This window comes from Lithobates pipiens, unplaced genomic scaffold (genome assembly GCF_037356315.1).
Source record: "Lithobates pipiens isolate NorthernLeopardFrog02 unplaced genomic scaffold, aLitPip1_a1.2 Scaffold_18, whole genome shotgun sequence".
In the NCBI taxonomy this organism is placed as follows: domain Eukaryota; kingdom Metazoa; phylum Chordata; class Amphibia; order Anura; family Ranidae; genus Lithobates; species Lithobates pipiens.
The window spans coordinates 136,447,082-136,467,250 of record NW_027507758.1 but is presented as its reverse complement, the minus strand read 5'-3'; the positions used below and the strand labels follow the sequence as shown (position 1 = coordinate 136,467,250).

The 20,169-nt window shown below is 40.8% G+C and overlaps 1 protein-coding gene across 5 annotated transcripts in view; it reads right to left on the bottom strand.

The window, feature by feature from the left end:
- The window catches only part of PHF10 (PHD finger protein 10), an 89,129-nt gene that overhangs the window by 16,048 nt on the left and 52,912 nt on the right, over positions 1-20,169 (bottom strand). For all 5 annotated transcript variants that reach the window (XM_077486160.1, XM_077486161.1, XM_077486162.1 and 2 more), the window contains one exon: positions 11,396-11,504. In XM_077486160.1, coding sequence (XP_077342286.1) covers positions 11,396-11,504 — 109 coding nt within the window. Of the gene's footprint in view, positions 1-11,395; positions 11,505-20,169 lie in introns of those variants that run through there.

Below are 20,169 nucleotides of genomic sequence, written 5' to 3'. Positions count from 1 at the left end.
TACAAAATACTTTCTAATAGCCACATATTCCATTAAACAACCGAAAAAAAACCCCAAAAACACCACATTATATTCTTGCCGTTTTTACAAACAAAACAGTATTAATACAATATTAATACAATATCAATTCCCCCTAGCGGGCCTCTTCCCTCTCCCTTTTCAAGGAGAGAGAGAGAAAAAAAAAAAAAAAAGAAGAAGAGGGAGCAGTTGGAGGATAGAGAAGAGGGAGAAAGGGGGTGGAAGCTGACCCCACCCAACGAAGGGTAAGGTTTACATCACTCAACCATTTGGTCTAATCCTCAGCTTCCTCTCCAATCAACCCCTTCCCCTCCTCCGACTGTAAAAATATTTCCCATGGAGCCCAGACTTGCACTATAGATTCTCTTTCCTCCAGAGGCATAGGGATCAAATTCTCCATGATCCCAATTTTCCTTACTTTGTTTAACCATTGCGAAATTCGCGGTGCCCCTGTTTCCTTCCAGCAGGTGGCGATGCAGCTTTTAGCTGCATTCACCAGGTGACATAACATTGAGTTCTTGTATCTCTCTGATGGAATATGTGTACATTGTAATAGGAAAAAGGCCGGATCTTCCTCAAGATAATATTCAGTAAACAATTGAAAGATTTTCCGGACCTCTTCCCAAAACTGTTTAATTACTGGGCAATACCAAAAGATATGGGCAATAGTGCCTCTCTCCTTACCACACCTCCAACATCTATCTGATGACTCTGGAAAGAAAGTATGCATTCGTGATGGAGTATAATACCAACACATTAATACTTTGTAATTTAATTCCTGTATCTTAACACATCTAGATGATTTAAAAGTCAAATATATGATTTTCTGACGTTGGGCCGAGGTAAAGGTTTGTCCGAGATCCCTTTCCCATTTATCTAAACTCATTATAGCAATATCTTCTAAAGGAGAGATTAATAAAGCATATATCTTAGAAATAATATGGAATAGGGGCGCCTTCTCCTCACAATATCTTTCAAACTTAGTAAGTGGCCGATCATAATCCTCAGTCGGTCCCAGAGTATCCAAAAAATGTTTAACCTGTAACGCCTGCCAAAGGGGTAGTTCATATTGTCCTCCTGATTGCATTAACATTTCTATTGATGGCCATTTTTTTGACCTCAAGAAATGTGATGCCTGAAAACATCCCTTCTCTCAAGTTCCTAAATGCTTCCATTTCCAGGCCAGGCAGGAAATATGGATTCCCAAGAATGGGAAATAAAGGAGATTTTGCTGTTGAGATTCTGGGGATCTGGGGATTCTGAAAACCACATACACTGTGAAAATATTCTATTCTATAATATTATTCTATTATTTCCAAATTTTCCCGTCACTGTGATTAAAAATGAACTTCAATCTGACCCACTTTATTTTTTTTTTAAAGGTTATTAACCGATTAATCGAAACTATAATCGGCCAACTAATCGATTATGAAAATAATCGTTAGTTGCAGCCCTACTACGGTGACTCATTTAACAGTGTGTACAAATTTCAGCTTAGGCTGCCGATTTGCTAAATAAAGCAATTTTTATAAAGCATTTCTTTTTTTTTTTTTTAAGTGTAAATGTACCTAGAGCACCACATACTGGATGAATATTGAAATGTCAAATATTTAGGCTTACCTGACTGATTAGAAAAAAATAAAATAAATAAAAGTGTATTAGTCTTCTAAAAAAACAAAACAAAACAAACAAACAAAACAAACAAACAAAAACAAACACACACACACACACACACACAAATCTGCTGCTCTCTAGGGGTAGGAATTCTACAAAATCAGTGCAAGGGTATCCCATCCTTTAAAAAGAACTCACCAGAGCGATAAGCTAAGGATATGAATCCATCTATTTTACTAGATAACATCTGCCTACCATTAAACTAAATACAGAACATACAAGTACTCTTTACAATGGGCGCTGGCACCTATAATTACATGCAGGAGACATTTTTTACGGCGTCTGCATGAGTCTCCAGCTGCGTGAACGCAACCAATAGTAGTGGGTGCAGAGAGCAACTGCACAAACTGCATGTGAAAATTTAAACAAACACAAGAACAAACCGAGAGCTGGATTCAGATTTTAAGGGTCACTGAAATTGGAACTGGGTAGTTCCGCAGGACTTAAAGCAGAGCTCAACCCAATGGGAAATTTTTGCCCCTTCCCTGCCATATTTGGCACCTTTTGGGGGGGAGTGTGTACCTGGTTTCAACTGGTACCTGGTCCCAATTCCGGCTGACTTTGCCACGGCAAGCTCATCTGGAAGTTTGCCCCCCCTCCCCCTGCTAACGGGCCATTCACAAAGCGAAGCAAAACTTCAGTGCCGGTTTCCCTTAGCCGAGATGGCGGTGGTGGCAGTAGCCCCCGAGAGCTGAATGAAAAATTGGCTTGGGTGTAGATACCACTGGATTCATGGACAGGTAAGTGTCCTTATATTAAAAGTCAGCAGCTACAGTATTTGTAGCTGCTGAATTAATGTTTTTGAAGGAGCCTGGAGCACCGCATACTAGCTCATTATGAAATACTTACCTTAGAACGAGGGCCCGACATCTCGCCCGATCCACGCCGACATGTTCCCTCGGTGTGTCTTCTGGGTATCGCGGCTCCGGCGCTGTGAGTGGCTGGAGCCACGATATAGTCACTCCCGCGCATGCGCACTGGAGATTTCTTTTCGGCAGAGTCCGGCTTCTGCCGAACTTTCAGCCGAGAATCCCCTGTGCACATGCGCCACTGCAGTCAGCGGCACATTGTGAGGAGAATATCTCCTAAACCGTACAGGTTTTAGGAGATTTTTTTTTTAACCTACAGGTAAGCCTTATTATAGGCTTACCTGTAGGTAAAAGTTGTTAAAAAAAAAAAAAGAAAAAAAAAAAAGACTATACAACCTCTTTAAGGACCTTTGTTTTATAGCCCTGTTAAAAGGGGTAGTGTGTTTGGCCCCCAAAATGTGTTAATTTACTGATAAACAGAGTAAATCAATCTTGGACATTTAGCCCTCTCACTGGATTGTATGCATGTTAAAAATTCAACAGCTATGCAAAAGCATGTGTAAGGCTCGAAATGCACAGCGGGTCGAGCACCCACTCCTTGGCTGTCAAATTTTAACATGCGGCTAGGTGTGTGCAGCTGTTGTGTCTGCATCATCTTTCATAGCCTGCCGACACTCAAAAGAGGAGAGGGGCCCCCCGTGCACTTCAAAGACTTTCAGGTAAACCAAAAAATCCAAATTTCTTTAAATCGTACATTGCAGGACACAGAAGACTTCATAATCATGACTATTTGTCCCAGAGCACTGAACATGAAGGCGAGCAACACGGCAACAAGCCCTACAAATCAAAAAAAAAAAAAACACAGAATAGGGGAGAGTCCCACCACAAAAAACACTTGCAAGACCAGTTACCCAAAACTGGCTCCCACAGGCATGAACGACCAGCTAGTAAAAAAAAAAAAAAAAAGTCAGTAAACGTATGAAGAAAAAGACCAGACAGCCCTACAAACCACAGAAGTTTGATAAATCAGCCAAGAAGCACTGACAATCCAGGCCCTGACAAGGAATAGAGTAACATTGCCTTTGATACAATCAAATTTGTGAAATGAGATGACAAAGGCACCTAGAAAAAAAATGGATTAAGAAGTAGCTCGACCCTTCAGAGGTTCTTTGTGTAGAACAAACTGGATCAGACTGTCGAAATAAAGCCATAGACTTCAGACAAATCCAAATGGCCTGACAACATCCAAAGAGTTAATCACTTTCTCCGGGATATTTAGGATTCACACAAAAAGATGGCAACACAATGTTCTGATTCAGGAGGAATGAGAAAATTAGCGTTAGGTAAAAAAAGGAGGACAGAGGCCTCAATAGCACTTTATCATGGTAAAGTCATGAAAGATTCTCTGCATCAGTGTGCAGCCAACTCCAATTGCACCCAAAAACACAAACTTGCACGTTGGAAGAGACTAGAAGAACGGGATATCTCAGGGGGGCTCAAAAACCAAGGAGTCTGTAAAACAAACACAAAATTAAGATCCCAAAGGGGTCACACAGGCAGAACATTGTGCTCAACACCCTGCACAAAGGCTTTTACCAAGAAATGGCACAAGGTAGATCTCTGAAAACAGAATGATCATCCCCACATCAGACTGAAAGGCCCAAATATGCTCCACAATATACTGTCTGGTTCGAAACTTGCAAGCCTCACACCCAGTGAAAACAACCTTCCATGTTACGATGGTACACCTTCCCTGTCCCATCAGATAAGGGCTTCAACAGTCATGCTGTCAAAGCGAGTGCTTGTAAAGCAGGATGGAACATACCAGTGACAAGTCTGCCAAATAGCCCATGGCTCACCTGTCAAGAGATTTCAACGTCGACATACCATGTTCTCCTTGGCCAAGCTGGTGCAATCAAAATCACCAAAATGTCCATCTGTGCAAACAAAAAATAAGCTGCAGCAGAGGAAATAAATAGATCAGGGAGAATAATCCCAAGGCGTCCCGGCCTAGGACATCCACCACAAATGCTTGAGGATCCTTCGTCTGGACAGCAAGAGATCCACACCTGGTGCCCCCTGCTGCAGACAAATTGCTGCAAACAGGTCCAGGTGAAGGGCTTACTCACCCGTGATCAGTGACAGTTGAGAACCATAGGCAACTGCTGTGAATAATGCCATTCCCTTAGAGAATAGGTAGAAAAAAAAGACTAGGTAAAAACATCCCAGAAAGGAATCTCCATAAGGACTTCAGAAACATCCATCAGCTAAGGACATTAGCACAAAACTGAGACCTGTTGGGCTGGGAAAACCTGCTTTTTATTTTTGGGTGAAGAAAAGCTGTGCTAATGCTTGAACTGAATACTTGCCCTTTTCTCATAAAACATTTGGTATTGTTTTCAATTATTAGGGTGAGCAATTGTTAAAGTCCTATGTTGCCTGTCTGTCCCAGAGCCATGACAAGATCTCCCCCCCCCCCCCAAAAAAAAAAAAAAAAAAAAAAAAAAAACCAGAAAATCCTCGCGGTCATTCAAACAGTTGTCCAAATTGGAAGAGATCCTCTCTAACCCTCTTTTGGGAACAACTGCAACATTTTAGAGATTTACCTTCTGTATGGGTTATACTTAGCACTGCAGCATACTGAGGGGATCTCTGCAATGGGAACTCACAATAGGAATAAAAGTGACTGAAAATGTTTTATGTTTTTTTATTTTTATTTTTTAAGACCGTGTCAAAATAAAAAAAATAAAAAGTTTTACACCACTTGCTTACTGGGCACTTAAACACCCTTCCTGACCAGACCAATTTTCAGCTTTTGGTGCTCTCACAATTTGAATGACAATTACTCAGTCATGCAACACTGTACCCAAATGAATTTTGTGTCCTTTTTTTCCCACAAATAGAGCTTTCTTTTGGTGGTATTTGATCACCTCTGGGGTTTTTATTTTTTGCGCTATAAATGAAAAAAAGACCAAAAATTTTGAAAAAAAACACACATATTTCTTGGTTTCTGTGATAAAATTTTGCAAATTATAATTTTTTTTTCATAAATTTTGGCCACAATTTATACTGCTACATATCTTTGGTAAAAATAACCCAAATTAGTGGATATTATTTGGTCTTTGTTAAAGTTAGAGTCTACAAGCTGTGGTGCGAATCGCACAAAATTGATCACACCTGATGTACTGGTGGCCTATCTCATTTCTTGCGACCCGAACAAGTCAGGAAAGTACAAATACCCCCCAAATGACCCCTTTTTTGAAAGTAGACATTCCAGGGTATTTACTAAGATGCATGGTGAGGTTTTTGATGTTGTCATCTTTTTCCCACAATTCTTTGCAAAATGAAGATTTTTATTTATTTTTTTTCCCCTCACAAAAGTTTCACTGTAATAGGTTATTTCTCTCACATGGCATGTGTATACCACAAATGACACCCCAAAATACGTTCTGCTACTCCTTCTGAGTATTACGATACCAAATGTGTGAGACTTTTACACAGCCTGGCCACATACAGGGGCCCAATATTGAAATAGCACCATCAGGCGTTCTAGGAGCATAAATTACACATTTCATTTCTCAACCACCTATTAAATTTTTGAAGGCCCTAGAGTACCAGAACAATGGAAATGCCCACAAAGTGACCCCATTTTGGAAAGCTAACACCCCAACGTATAATCTATGAGGCATAATGAGTCGTTTGAATGGTTCATTTTTTTTCCAGAAGTTTTGGGAAAATGTGGAAAAAAAATGAAAACACATTTTTTTTTTACGCAAAGTTGTCCATTTATAAGATGTTTCCAACACATAGCATGTACATAGCAAAAATAACACCCCAAAATACGTTCTACTACTCCTCCTGAGTATAACGATACCAAATGTGTGAGACTTTTACACAGCCTGACCACATACAGAGGCCCAATATTGAAATAGCACCATCAGGCGTTCTAGGAGCATAAATTACACATCTTATTTCTCAACCACCTATTACAGTTTTGAAGGCCCTGGAGCACCAGGACAATGGAAATGCCCACAAAGTGACCACACGTGGCACTGACAACACGTGGCACTGGGAGATGGGGCTGGCTATTTGCTCTGGCTAATTGCTCTGGCAAATGGGGCTGGGAGATGGCACTGCGGCTGGCAGATGGCACTGGGGCTGGCAGGGGGCGCTGGCAGGCGGCACTGGCACGTGGCACTGACGGATGGCACTGGCAGGTGGCACTGGCGGCACTGCGGCTGACGGATGGCACTGGCGGCACTGGGGCTGACGGATGGCACTGGCAGGTGGCACTGGGGCTGACGGATGGCACTGGCAGGTGGCACTGGCGGCACTGGGGCTGACGGATGGCACTGGCAGGTGGCACTGGTGGTGGCAGGTGGCACTGGGGCTGACGGATGGCACTGGCAGGTGGCACTGGTGGTGGCAGGTGGCACTGGGGCTGACGGATGGCACTGGCAGGTGGCACTGGGGCTGACACATGGCACTGGGGCTGACACATGGCACTGGGGCTGACACATGGCACTGGGGCTGACACAGATCGCTCTCCCTCCTCACACGCTGTCTCTGTGTGAGGAGGGAGAGACACGGCAATGGGAGATGATCTCATATGTTTACATATGAGATCATCTCCCATTGGCAGCTGCGATCGCGCTGTGAACGGCCGCTTTGATTGGCCGTTCACGGCGATCTGTATTTGCCTGTCTCCAGGAAACACGGCGAATACAATACTACCGCGATGCGCGTCCCCGGCGGCGCGCATTGCGGAAGTAAACACAAGGCCATCCAGGGACGGCCAGGCGAAGGAACCCGCCTGCTCTAAGGCCGTCATTCGGCTATAGGGCGGGCGGGAGGTGGTTAAAGTGCCCTGTCCCGATGAGCTTGTGCACAGAAGCGAACGCATAAGTGAGTAGCGCCGTATATGAAAACTGTGTTCAAACACCACACGTGAGGTGCCACAAGGATAGTTAGAGCAAGAGCAATATTGCTAGCCCTATGCCTCCTCTAACTCAAAACCTGTAATATAATATGTAACCTGTAGATGTTTTTAAACATTGCCTATGGAGATTAAGGGTAAAATGTTGTCACCATTCCACGAGCGGGTGCAATTTAGAAGCGTGACATGTTGGGTATCAATTTACTCGGCGTAACATACAATATATATTATATATTACATATTATATATACACATACACATACATACACACATACATACACATACATACATATAATCAAAAAAATAAATTGGGCTACCTTTACTGTTGTGTAAAAAAGAGGCTTGGTCCTCAAGTGGCTAAAGTGCGACTGAGTGCAGCTTTGATCCAACTTTACACTCTGGATCAAAGTCGCATCAAAAAAACTGCAGGAAATTTTTCAAAGTCGCATAGATGGGAACGTTTTTCATTGAAATCAATGGGTTGCGACTTGTATGACTTTGGACACAAAGTCGCATGACAAGTCACACTAGTGGAAACAGAGCCTTAAATTCATTTGTAGCCAACTTACTCACATGTAGCTCCCTCAGCTGGCCGTGTGCTACACCATGCCATCACAGTGCCATGCAGAAACAATCACGTGGTTGTACACTGTAGAAAATCTGCAGCATGTGGCATTGTAATCTAGATTATAGTTTCTATCAAACAGAACATATTTCAAAATCCTGACCCCCCCCAGGAGGGATGGGGGTGGGCAGGTCTAGGCATCCCTGTCTAATAAAGAGAAGAGGGGTGGGGGCGAGAAGAGAAGGATGTTTTCAGGAAGTGAGAGGCCCCCCATGTGGAATTCACAAATAAGGAAGGAAGAAGCTGATTGTCTAGCTTTGATTAAACTTTCTAAGCAACAATATCAGCTATACAGAGAATGAATAATGTCAAAGATAAAGATATTTTACATATAATTAAATAAAAAACATTTTTATTTTTCGCTGGACTTCCACTTTAATTGACAGCAATAGGAGCGAATGGGGCTCCTGCTGCCTCCATGTTCAGTGAGGAGAGATATATAAAGAAGCTTCACTGCTCTCTGCGCAGTGTTTAACCACTACAATACAGGGCACTTTCGCCCCCTTCCTTCCCAATTTTCAGCTTCCTTCCCAATTTTCAGCTTTCAGCGCTCTCGCACTTTCAATGACAATTGCGTGGTCATGCTACACTCTACCCAAATGAAATTTTTTGCATTTTGTTTGCACAAATAGGGCTTTATTTTGGTGGTATTTATTCACAACTCCGTTTTTTATTTTTTGCGCTATAAGCAAAAAAAAGAGCGGAAATTTGGAAAAACAATATTTTCTTTTTTCTATTTTAAAAGGAATCCAATTAAAATCTAATTTTGTCATAAATTTAAGCGAAAATGTATTCTGCTACATGTTTTTGGTAAAAAAAATTCCATTACGTGTATAATTGGTTTGTATGATCACGGACATATGTATGCAAACGATCATGTACATATGTGAGCAGGTGATCACGAACATGTGTGTGCAGATAATCATTGGGATATGTGATTTTAGTGGGATATATGTGGGGGACATGTGTTTTTATTATTTGGGGACATGTGTGTTTACACTAGACTGGTGATCACCGAGTAAAAAGCTGTAAAAAAACAACAGCTCATACTCACTGATCACCAGCCGGCTGCAGCGATCTGCTCTCTCCTCAGCGACGACTTCCGTGCGAGGAGAGGAGAGCCGATTGCCTAGCAACCGGCTGTTTGTTTACATCACATGACAGCTGTGATTGGACATAGCCATCATGTGATCAGGAGGGCCAATCACAGATCCCTCCTGCCGATCTGAGATGCGCCCTGTCCGGGTGACACGAGCGCATCGTGATCACGCCGCTGCGTGGGCACACGTGTGATCCCCCTCCTCCTGAAGGACGTTCCTGAATGTCCAGTCAGAAGGAGAGAGCTCCCACCCGGTCGTATATATACATTGGCCGGGTGGGAAGTAGTTAATCGAGATCAGCTCAGGTAATTATTTAGAGGGGCTGGGAGGGAGATGAACAGGGGAAAGGAGAATGCATTAGGGTAAAATAACCTTAAGCCTTTACGACCACTTTAAAAATACGAAAGTCTCGAAAAGCTGAGGTCTATTAACAGCAAAGAGTATATTCTAAAGGGGAAAGCTGGGCATGCCTGATCACAAAGTCAATGGAAGCTCTGGGTCTAAAATAAGCATAGATGTTAACCACTTGCCGACCGCCGCACGACGATGTCCATCTCTTCAGGCGGCGGTCGGCTGTACGATAACGGTGGTCTCTGCGGCGGATTTGCCGCGAGATCACCGCTATCGGCGGCGGGAGAGGTGCCACCCCCCCTCCCGCCGCTTACCGGAGCCGTCGGTAGCAGCGGAGGCGATCAGGTCCTCTTCCTAGCTGGGCATAGAGACAAGTGAGGCTAAGATGGCCCCCACTCGTCTCTATACCATAGGAGGGCGGAAGCGACGTCAAAACGTCACTTCCGCTCATACCTCTTAAAAAGGTATATTTTTTTTAAATGTGTTTTTTTTTTGCATTTTAGCCCAAATATGAGATCTGAGGACCTTTTGACCCCAGATCTCATATTTAAGAGGACCTGTCATGCTTTTTTCTATTACAAGGGATGTTTACATTCCTTGTAATAGGAATAAAAGTGATCAATTTTTTTTTTTTTTTAAACAGTGTAAAAATAAATAAAATCAATTAAAATAAATAAGAAAAAAAACACTCCGTCAAGACGAGCTTGCGCACAGAAGCGAGCGCATACGTGAGTAGCGCCCGCATATGAAAACGGTGGTCAAACCACACATGTGAGGTATCGTCGCGATCGGTAGAGCGAGAGCAATAATTCTAGCCCTATACCTCCTCTGTAACGCAAAAAAATGCAACCTGTAGAATTTTTTAAATGTCGCTTATGGAGATTTTTGAGGCTAAAAGTTTGACGCCATTCCACGAGCGGGTGCAATTTTGAAGCGTGACATGTTGGGTATCAATTTACTCAGCGTACCATTATCTTTCACAATATAAAAAAAAATTGGGCTAATTTTACTGCTGTCTTATTTTTTTATTCAAAAAAGTGATTTTCTTCCAAAAGAAGTGCGCTTGCAAGACCGCTGCGCAAATACGGTGTGAAAAAAAGTATTTCAATGACCGCCATTTTATTCTCTAAGGTGGTAGAAAAAAAACAATATAAAATGTTTGGGGGTTCCAAGTAATTTTCTAGCAAAAAAAACTGCTTTAAACACGTAAACACCAAGTCTGAAAAAGAGGCCTGGTCCTTAAGTGGTTAACAACCCTCGATTTTCAAGAAAGCTTTAGGACCTATTTTCTGCTTTTGCACTCAATTCTACATTTAACATTATTTGCAAGATCAGCAGTTGCTCACAAACTTTTCTGAATAGCCTAACACCAGTAACAATGAAAGGATGGTTAACATAAGATCAGAAGTGTATTCAAACCCAAGAACATAAATGCATATCTTGCAGCTTACTTGTCCTTTGATTTTGTGGTTGCATTTGTTTTTTTCTTTTTAGACCCCCTTTTATTTTCACCTGGTAATCCTGCCAGTATCACTGAGTGGACAATGCTTTCTTACCATGCTTTACCTAGTCAAAAGCAGCATAGTCACCCTTGAGAAGGAAGTGTTTTAGGATTACAGAACTCCTCATCTCCATAACATGGGGGGTAATTTGTATATCAGAGTAAAAACTGGGAACAATGCAAAACAGATAATAGCAGTGAAAAACGGCAAAGATTATTGGCTCACTAGACTTTTAGCACCATCAACAGGCATTTCATTTGCAATTACTGAAAAGATAACAAAACACTTTACCATATATGTAACAGACCAAAAAGGAAGCAAAAACAAGAAAAGTTCATTAGGGTTTATAAGCATTTTAATTGGCGACATTAATAACTTACCACTATTCTCACACTGGGAGCAGTGTATAAGCTTCTCGGCTCTTCCCTTCTTGTTGACATCCTTACCCTTCAGACAAATTCCACAAACAGCATTTGGGACGGACTTTGGCTAGAAGGGTAGAAAAAGGGTAGTAATGTCATGTCATGTCATGAGAACCCAATGTGTGGGCTCATTAGAATTTTTTTCCAACATGCATCTAGTAAGGCCGCCAAAAAGTAATAAAAATTGAAACATTGATACATTTTACCGATACCTAGACCAGACCCCAAAATAATAAAAAAAAAAAAAAAAAAAAAAAAAAGCACAAATCAAAAACACCATTCAGCCTCCATGTTCACTATACCATTAAAAATGTGGTTATTGGCAACTGCATTTACCATTAGCTGTGGAAAATAAAAAATACTTGCAGGTGATATTAAAAACCCATAACACAAGAAACCTCATGAAGCTTTTCAAAGCCCAGTTACCATCATGGCCAAGATTAGGGATAACTTAGCCTGCGAGTCCATAAACTCTTCATTTTAAAAACCAAAATATATATTGAAGGAGTCAAAAAGTGTCATTCAATAAATAATAATAAAAAAATATATATTAAAAATTCATTATGTTCATAATAAATGGAGTCTGATACCACAGAACTCCAAGATGACTGACAAAAAACAAAAAACTAACAGAACATTCAAAGTCATACAAAATGAGAGTTGAAATCCTCCCTTAAGGCTTGTCTACAAAAGCCGCCGACACGCAACTGCTGGTGGGTTGTACAATCTGGCCAAACTAGCAGAGTGTTGAAACGCATTGCTCTGTTTACTTTTAACAAACTTTATGGAAATGTCACACAGTGCCATTTCAGAGTTCTATAACCTGGGGTGCATTGACCCACACTGCGCTGGATAAAAGTACTGCAATACAGTCTTTACCAGCGCACACCGCCTGTACACCATTGCTACGCAGTGGTGTGAACTGGCTGCATAACCTAAAAAAACACCCGTTGTACCACATCCATAATTTCTAAACCAACCCCGAGTAGGGGAACATTTCTGCTGCTCTACAATATTAGATAAAAAAAAAAACGAATTATATATATCCTGCTTAGGGGTCCGATACGGATCTAAAAAATATTTGTGAAGAAAATATATGTCTTTATGGGGAGGTCATCAGCCTCATGGTGCAACCTTAAACGTTCCTGTGTTTGGGGGGTTGGTTGTGAACCGGCTGCGCCGAAGACAAGCCATTTTGCCTTGTGTTGCAGTGGAGGCACATTTGAGACTGTGCTGGAATACTCACCCAACACAGTCCCACCAAACCTGGTGCAAATGGACCCTCTGTTCTATTTTGAAAAAAATGTTGCTTTGTAAAAGGGGTGCTATAATGTATATTTACAAATGACAACATTTTGTTTACAGTTATACTTGTACTGCTCAATTATACGTGGAACAATCCAGTCTCTATTCTTTGAGCAAGAGGCTTGGGAAACGAAATGCTTCAGTATGAATGCTAAAGTGTGCTTTGAATCGTTCTCTCCTGTAAGTCAAGAAAGTGACGCATGTATAAATGCTTTGGTGACCATATAGATAATTTACCAATACAGTATAAAAACAAAAAAAAAAAGAAAGATATGTTCATTGAGCAATTATACCATTAGACCAACATAGGCAATGTTTTATCGGGTAAGAACAGTTTTAATTTTTGACATTTATAAAGTTTATAGCTTATAAATGTGTTGAATTGTATTACTTACAGGTGAACCCCAGGGTTTTTCTCCTGATATTTTATTTTTAACTACATGCTTTCACAGTAGGTGAAAAGGAAAGTTCTTCCAAAAGCCACCTTCTCAATCAAATAAGGTGGCAGCTGTATAGACCTAACCTGACTGTTCCTGCCCTATCGTGACAACATTTTCTGCCTCTAAGGAGTCTGTGGTCACTGTAATAGTGCACATGTACTCACATCAAACCACTCACCTAGTGGGAGATTTCACCTCTTGTGCTGATGACAACTTTAAAATGTTGAATTCCTCATCACTTCTGGCCCAGTGACCACGACCTATGGCACTGAGCGTAGTTGATTAAGCAGCAGAGTTCATATGCATATACAGTACAGTAAAGAGGCAAAGCTGAAGCTCAAGACTAAAAATGTGGGCTGAGAGAATGAGAAACAAACAGTGGAACTTAAGCTAAAGGGCTAAATACAGAACTCCATTGCTTATAAGCAGTTTTACCTTTAATATCTGCAAGTTAATTGGGCCACTCTTGTGATCTCGTGACCCACCACAAAGCCAGAAGTTGAAACTAGTACTTCGATCCTAAAGCCGGTCACATCCCTGGGTACGTAGTCTCCAGCCTCTTCACCCCATTGGTGACTGTGCTTCCCCCTCACCCCTTCAAACCATCATAACACTTGCACCACCGGTTCCTAATTCTTGAAACACGTCAGGATGCGAACAATGGAGAAAATGACTTAACTAGCTGGAGTTGGCAATACCTTTCATAGACTGGTTTCCAGTTGGGTTTCGGGGGGGGGGGGGGGGTTTGCTATAAAGATGGATGACAATTGCACCAGCTGTGTCAATGTATCAAAATACATCTTAACTATATCAATGAGAGAGGACTGCAATGTGAGCCAAATATGAATGTTCTATAGTGCTAAAATCTAATCATGTTCACAAGACACTAATGCAAAAGAGATAGAGCTAATCTTCTAAGCAGCAGGCTGGTGTTCGTACTTGACCAAGATGTACTGCTTTAACGGTGTTAAAAAGTGGACTGAGGTCAGGAACCTGGCTATGCTACTTTAGCTGGCCATAAATGGGGAGAAAATTTGAAAAGAAGAAGATTTTACTAATCATTATTGGGTCAAATGAACATTTGTTTTTCAACTGCAATGATGAGAAAATTTGAAGGAGTGAGATTGAAAATTTTTCTTGAACGAACAAACAGTTTTAAACAGTTTATGTGGTTGCCATTTCGTAAAGTCCATTCATTCCAAAAGCAAATGATAAAAGCAAATGATAAAAGAAAATGGAAGGTTTCAAACAATATTCAAATGTTCTGAAAATTTTTGTATACATTTTCTTAAGACTTTTCGTTTTGAAATTCTATCCATCTATGGCCAGCTTTAGCAAAGATGCTTGGATCACAAGAAGAGTTGATTAGAACTACCGATATGTTAGCAGTAAAAACAGTTCACATTTGTTTATTTTCATGAATTTGTATTTAGCCATTTAGTGATCATCATCTCTAAAATGGTATTTGTAATTTGGATGAATATCAGTGGGTTCAACCAAACACTACACAAGTGAAGAGTTCTGCATATTTGGGGTCACAGCCCCGCTCTACTGCTGCACCCATTATGCAGCCTGCAAAAAAAAAAAAAAAAAAAATGTAAAATGTAAAAACAGAGCATTCAGAACTAAGGACTCTTCACAATGCATGTGATAGATGAGCAGAACTAAAGACACTGATGAAAAGATCTTCCCATTGGGAGTGCTTGAAAGAGAAACGCTATCAACCACCTCCCCCCAAACCATATGGACTAAAAAGGTATGTCGATACATTTTACAGTAACTAGCAAACAAACAAACTTGGTCTGTTAATCTTTAAAAGATGACAGAAGCTTTTATATGACATTTTTGCCATTTATTTAAAAATAAAATCATGTTAAACCTCTTATATACACACACAATAAAACAGACATAAATGTGAAGTATTCACGTCTAAAATCTACAAAATAAATATAGCTGGGTTAAATTGAACAATACATTACATAAGACAAATTTGCCTATAACAAGCAGTATATACACTTCTAAAAATCTATCATCTCTGTAGAATATATTTATCTGAAGAAAGAACCTTTGGCTTAATCTGCTAACTGATAGGTGGTCTTTTAAATACTGATCTCTGGTTCAAAAGTAAAAAATGTGAAATGCAAAAATAATGAACTTAAACCATTCAACAGTTGTACAATTCTGAGTTTAATATCTTGTGAAACACATTTCAAAAATAACAAACCTAACCTAAAGCCAAAACCAGCAATGAATACATTTAAAGTAAACCCGTCATTGTAGAAATATAGTGGCTGCCACTGGCGACCCGTTTCTAAAAGTGTCATTATGCCAGGTATGAGGGCCAAATGACGAAGGTTCAAACCTTAAAAAGTGCAAGACCAAAATTGGATAAATGAGTCCAAGATAATTTTGGTTTGATTTATTTCAGGGGCAATGCCACTCCCCCTTATCAGGGCTCAGATAGAATTTGCATAGACTCAAAACAGTGACTTCACAGATCTATATCAGAACCAGTATGAAGCTCTCGGCATGGAAGAAAAACTTGACATCAGTTACCAGAGCTGTGAAGTCACAGTTTTCTGAGTCAAAGTTTTATCCTGCGTTGATCACTGAAGGGGAGTGGTATTGCCTCAAAATGCATTGGCTGTTTTTATTCGATTTTTTTTTTTTTACCAACTTTTATCCAATTTGGTCTGGCACACCTTTCTGTAGTTTGAGCTACTGTTGGGTGCCTATCAAGGGAAGCCTTGCGGTGTGGGAGCCAGTTCACCAGCGCTATTAAGCTTGTTTCAAGATCTCCTTCATCTGCCTACACTTGCACATCTAAATGTTCCCAGTGCATCCGAGTGTGTTCTGAAGACGCAAAGGATTTCAGATCAATAATGGTTGAAGAGAGTCAGCATGACACCATGTAATCAGCGCTTTTAGGAGAAGAGAAGCAATGGCAACCTACATGTTGCTCTTGCAACAGGTTTCTTTTGAAGTGGAAATACAGCCAAAATGTTTTTAGTGCATGATAGTGAAAGGATGGACTAGAATTTGAGGTTATTGTTAGGAGGTTGTTTGCCAACAATAGCTCTAAGCCTTACTAACATGGTTATCGTTGTTTGTATCCTAATTGGCAAAATTATCCATTCACTTTACCATCAGAAGAAATAGAAGAAGAGATAACGCCTAACGTCGGGAGACAACGACCGGTAAAAAAAAAAAAAAAAAAAGTGGACGTCGGCCTGTCCGAAAGATGATTGCTGCTTGGCCAACTTCTTTCAGACGCGCATACCGGAAAACCATCCGCCGTCCGACTCCCGATCAGCGCTCTCAGACAATGGCAGAGAGTGCTGATCAGAGTGTTCTGGCGGGGGGGGGGCCTCCCCCTGTCAGAACACAAGAGCTCAGCAGGGGAGATTGCTGAACTAACCTTGCATGCTTAATACAGCGGCTCCGACTGGAGTGTGTGCCAAGCTTCACACACACACATACGGTACCAAAAACCCAGCATCTGCCATCTTAAAATGAAAACAAAATCGAATGAAAGTGTACTTTATTAAGAAAATATGCAATTAGCAATGTTTTTGGAAGACTTTCTTAAAGGGATTTTCAACAACTATTTGTAGGTTCTTTTAGCCCATTTGTGTAGCAAGACTGTGCTTTTCTCCCCCGAAGTGCACCTATATGCAAAACTGGGACCCAAACATCACCGTCATACTGTATGTACTGGACTAATACTGCCTAAAACACAAAAGGCAATTTTCTAACAATTTCATCCACTTAACTAGCTTTTTAATGCCCTAATATTTGAAAAGTCAAAGTAAACTACCTCCAACAGTTTATATAGTCATAAGATAGTTGTTAGACTACGTTACAATAAAAAGCCATCTGAAATTTCTAGAAAACTGCACACATATGGCCAAGCATTAAGCCAGCCATGCTATAAAATCTAAACAAACTGTTAATATATTTTATCTGTGGATGGGGTCAGACGTACATTTGAAAAAGTAAAATACTTTAAATATCAATAACCCCTGTGGAGGGTAAAGACCTGTAACGGCGACATATAGCATGTTATATACAGTAAAAAGGGGTACAAGACCCATAATCATGAACGTTCGGAAATAAAAAAATAAAAAAAAGGCCATAAACATGGATGCTTGTACTGTAAAGCCAGATGGTTCAAGTCTTGGCTGGTTCAGCAAGAACAGACCAACTTTAGAACCATGTATGGGCAGGCTGGTTGTACGATCGATTTATCAACTTGGGTACAACCAGCCTGCAGTATTTTACAATTATTTCAAGTGGCTATTATAGCCCTAGCAATAATCACCGTATTCTTCTGGTGGGAGGAATTTTCCTATCAACTGTCCCTGTTAATGGGAGAATCAATTCTCTCCATCTATAGCCAGCCTAAGAATGTACATGAGTATGCACTTTGCAGATTCCATCGACGATGCTGTAAGATTAGCAATAGTCTAGGAAAAGCCAACAAGGTACATTTCAATAAAAAAAAAAAAATCCCTCGACTGGCCAGAGGGGTCTGCAATTTCTCATATACATCATAACCATCTTGTGAACTAGATGGGCATAGATTTGAAAACAGGGAGGGTGTGGACCATCCAACATAACTTCACAGTGGTGTCCAAAATCCCTTGCAATCTAAAATATTGCCATGTCACCAAAGCACAATGCCGAGGGCAATAAAACATTCAGACAAACAGGTGTCTGACATCCATATTTCAGAAGTTATCGTCACACTTTAATTGCATCCTATTTGTTTGGCGTTCCACTTCACTTTAGCAAAAAAAAATAAAAAATAAACCCACACACACAAACCAAACATCCTACTACCAACAGGTCCTTCGTTTTACAGCAAGAAGTCCGAAGTGCCAGACCACAAAACACAAAGGGGTAAGAATAATGTCCCTCAATGGACTCCAAGAAAAGGATTTTGGGACAAAAATTCCTATATTTCCCCCCCCCCCCCCCCCCCCATCAATTGAGAGACATAAGTAGTCCTTCACCTTCAGGATAATCAATCCACCAGAAGACTGGGCAACGCAGCAAACAAAATCTAACCGGATCAACAACAGAGGACTGTGGACTGCCTGCAGCTCAAAAAATAAAATAAAGGAAGTAGCCTTAAGGATCTTGCACACGAATCTGGCATCAGATGAGGCCACAACAATCACCTGGTAGTACTTGGAGAACATGTGAACAGAGGACTAGGTGGCAGTTGTTGATGCCAAAAACACCAAGAAGCATTCACAGATGTAGTAGAGCAGGGGTGTCAAACTGGCGGCTCTCCAGCTGTTGCAGAACTACAAGTCCCATCATGCCTCTGCCTGTGGGAGTCATGCTTGTAACCAAGTCTTACAATGCCTCATGGGATTTGTAGTTCCGCAACAGCTGGAGGGCGGCCAGTTTGACACCTGTGTAGTAGAGAATGACTTGAGAAAAGGGTTGGAACATGAGATAAAAAACTTAAAAATGATAGTCAGTCTGAGCCATCTAGAAATGGTGAGGCAGAAAGTTTGTGTACCCTTAAGGTGATAATCCACGATGACTCACAGAAATTTAGGGCTAAAAAAAAAAATCTCACAGCCACAACCACATCTAGACAATTTTCCTTTAGGTAAGCCAGACAGAGGAACAGAAAAAAAAAATGTACTGGATGAAGAAAGTACCTTGGGCAAGAAGGAAGCCCTGGACTTCAACATTACCTTGTCCCTATGCACAACCAGAAAGGGTACCTTGCAGGATAAGGTTGCCAGTTCAGACACTCACTCCAGAGGTGACGGATACAAGAAATACCACTTAGCGTAAAAAAAAAAAAAAAAAAAAAAAAAAAAAAATAATGTTTCTAATGGATTACAACAGCAATTTTTAAGTGCAGAGAGAGAGTCAGTTTCAGGATCCTTGAGTGACAGAAGCAAAGCGCATGTTACAAACTACCCAAAAGATGACATCAGCACTTAATCCTACAAAGTACATTTTTACTGACAAGGCAAGTGCCGAGACACTGCCAGCGATGCTGGACCTATTAAGCACTCTGCAACCAACGTCTTCATGTTACAGAAAGTATGCTAGCCAAAATAAGCCAGTCATTCACACAACACAGCTGAAGAAGTTAATCTTCCTAAGACACTAGCAAACAGCTAAGGCATTCTTGGAGTAGAAGGAGTTAACCAGGGCTGACCTACAGTTTTTTATTTGCAAAAAAAAAAAAAAAAAAAACACCACACCACAAGATTGGGAAACCCAGCTAATAATCTAAACCTCTACTCATCTGGTGCCCAACCTGCAGCCTGCTACCTTTTGTGGCACCTCAGGGTTCCCTGCAGACACTTATCTCTTTTTCCCTATTGCCCTGTTATAGTAGCGATTTCTAGCAGTCTCGCAATGTGTCACCAGTCAATAATGGTCTCCTGAATCCTGTCTCCAAGAACTTCTAAGCATGTTCACAGTTCCTGACCATCTCTTGTAGACTGTTCTATCTTGGACCATCACTTGCATTAGGTCTGTGGTTTCTTACCATCTATTGTATTATATCCACAGCCCGTGGCCATCTCCTATAGTATGTGTGTTGTCTCATTTCCCGTATCATGCCATTAGTCTTTGACTAAATCCTTTTGGGTCTGTTCTCTGACACTCATATTGAAAATGAACAGTCACTGAATGTTATGTGTGGCCCTTTGGTGATGTTAGCGGGGGGAAAAAAAAGAAAAAAAAACGAAGATTTTCTAACGACTATACAGCCACGTTACTTGCTGCATATTTTATATAACTGGACTGTTAGAGGAGAGATTTTTCTTTTACATACTTTTCCCTCTCTGTACTTGGGGTTAAAATTGTTTTGTGTAAAGAGTGTGAAACACCCTTATGCATGTCAACCCCTTTAGAGTTTTAATACTTAACCTTTATTATATCTATATTAAGAAAACACTCATTACAAAAACTGTCAAAAAAAGTGCAAAGTAAAAAAAGACAGAGCAT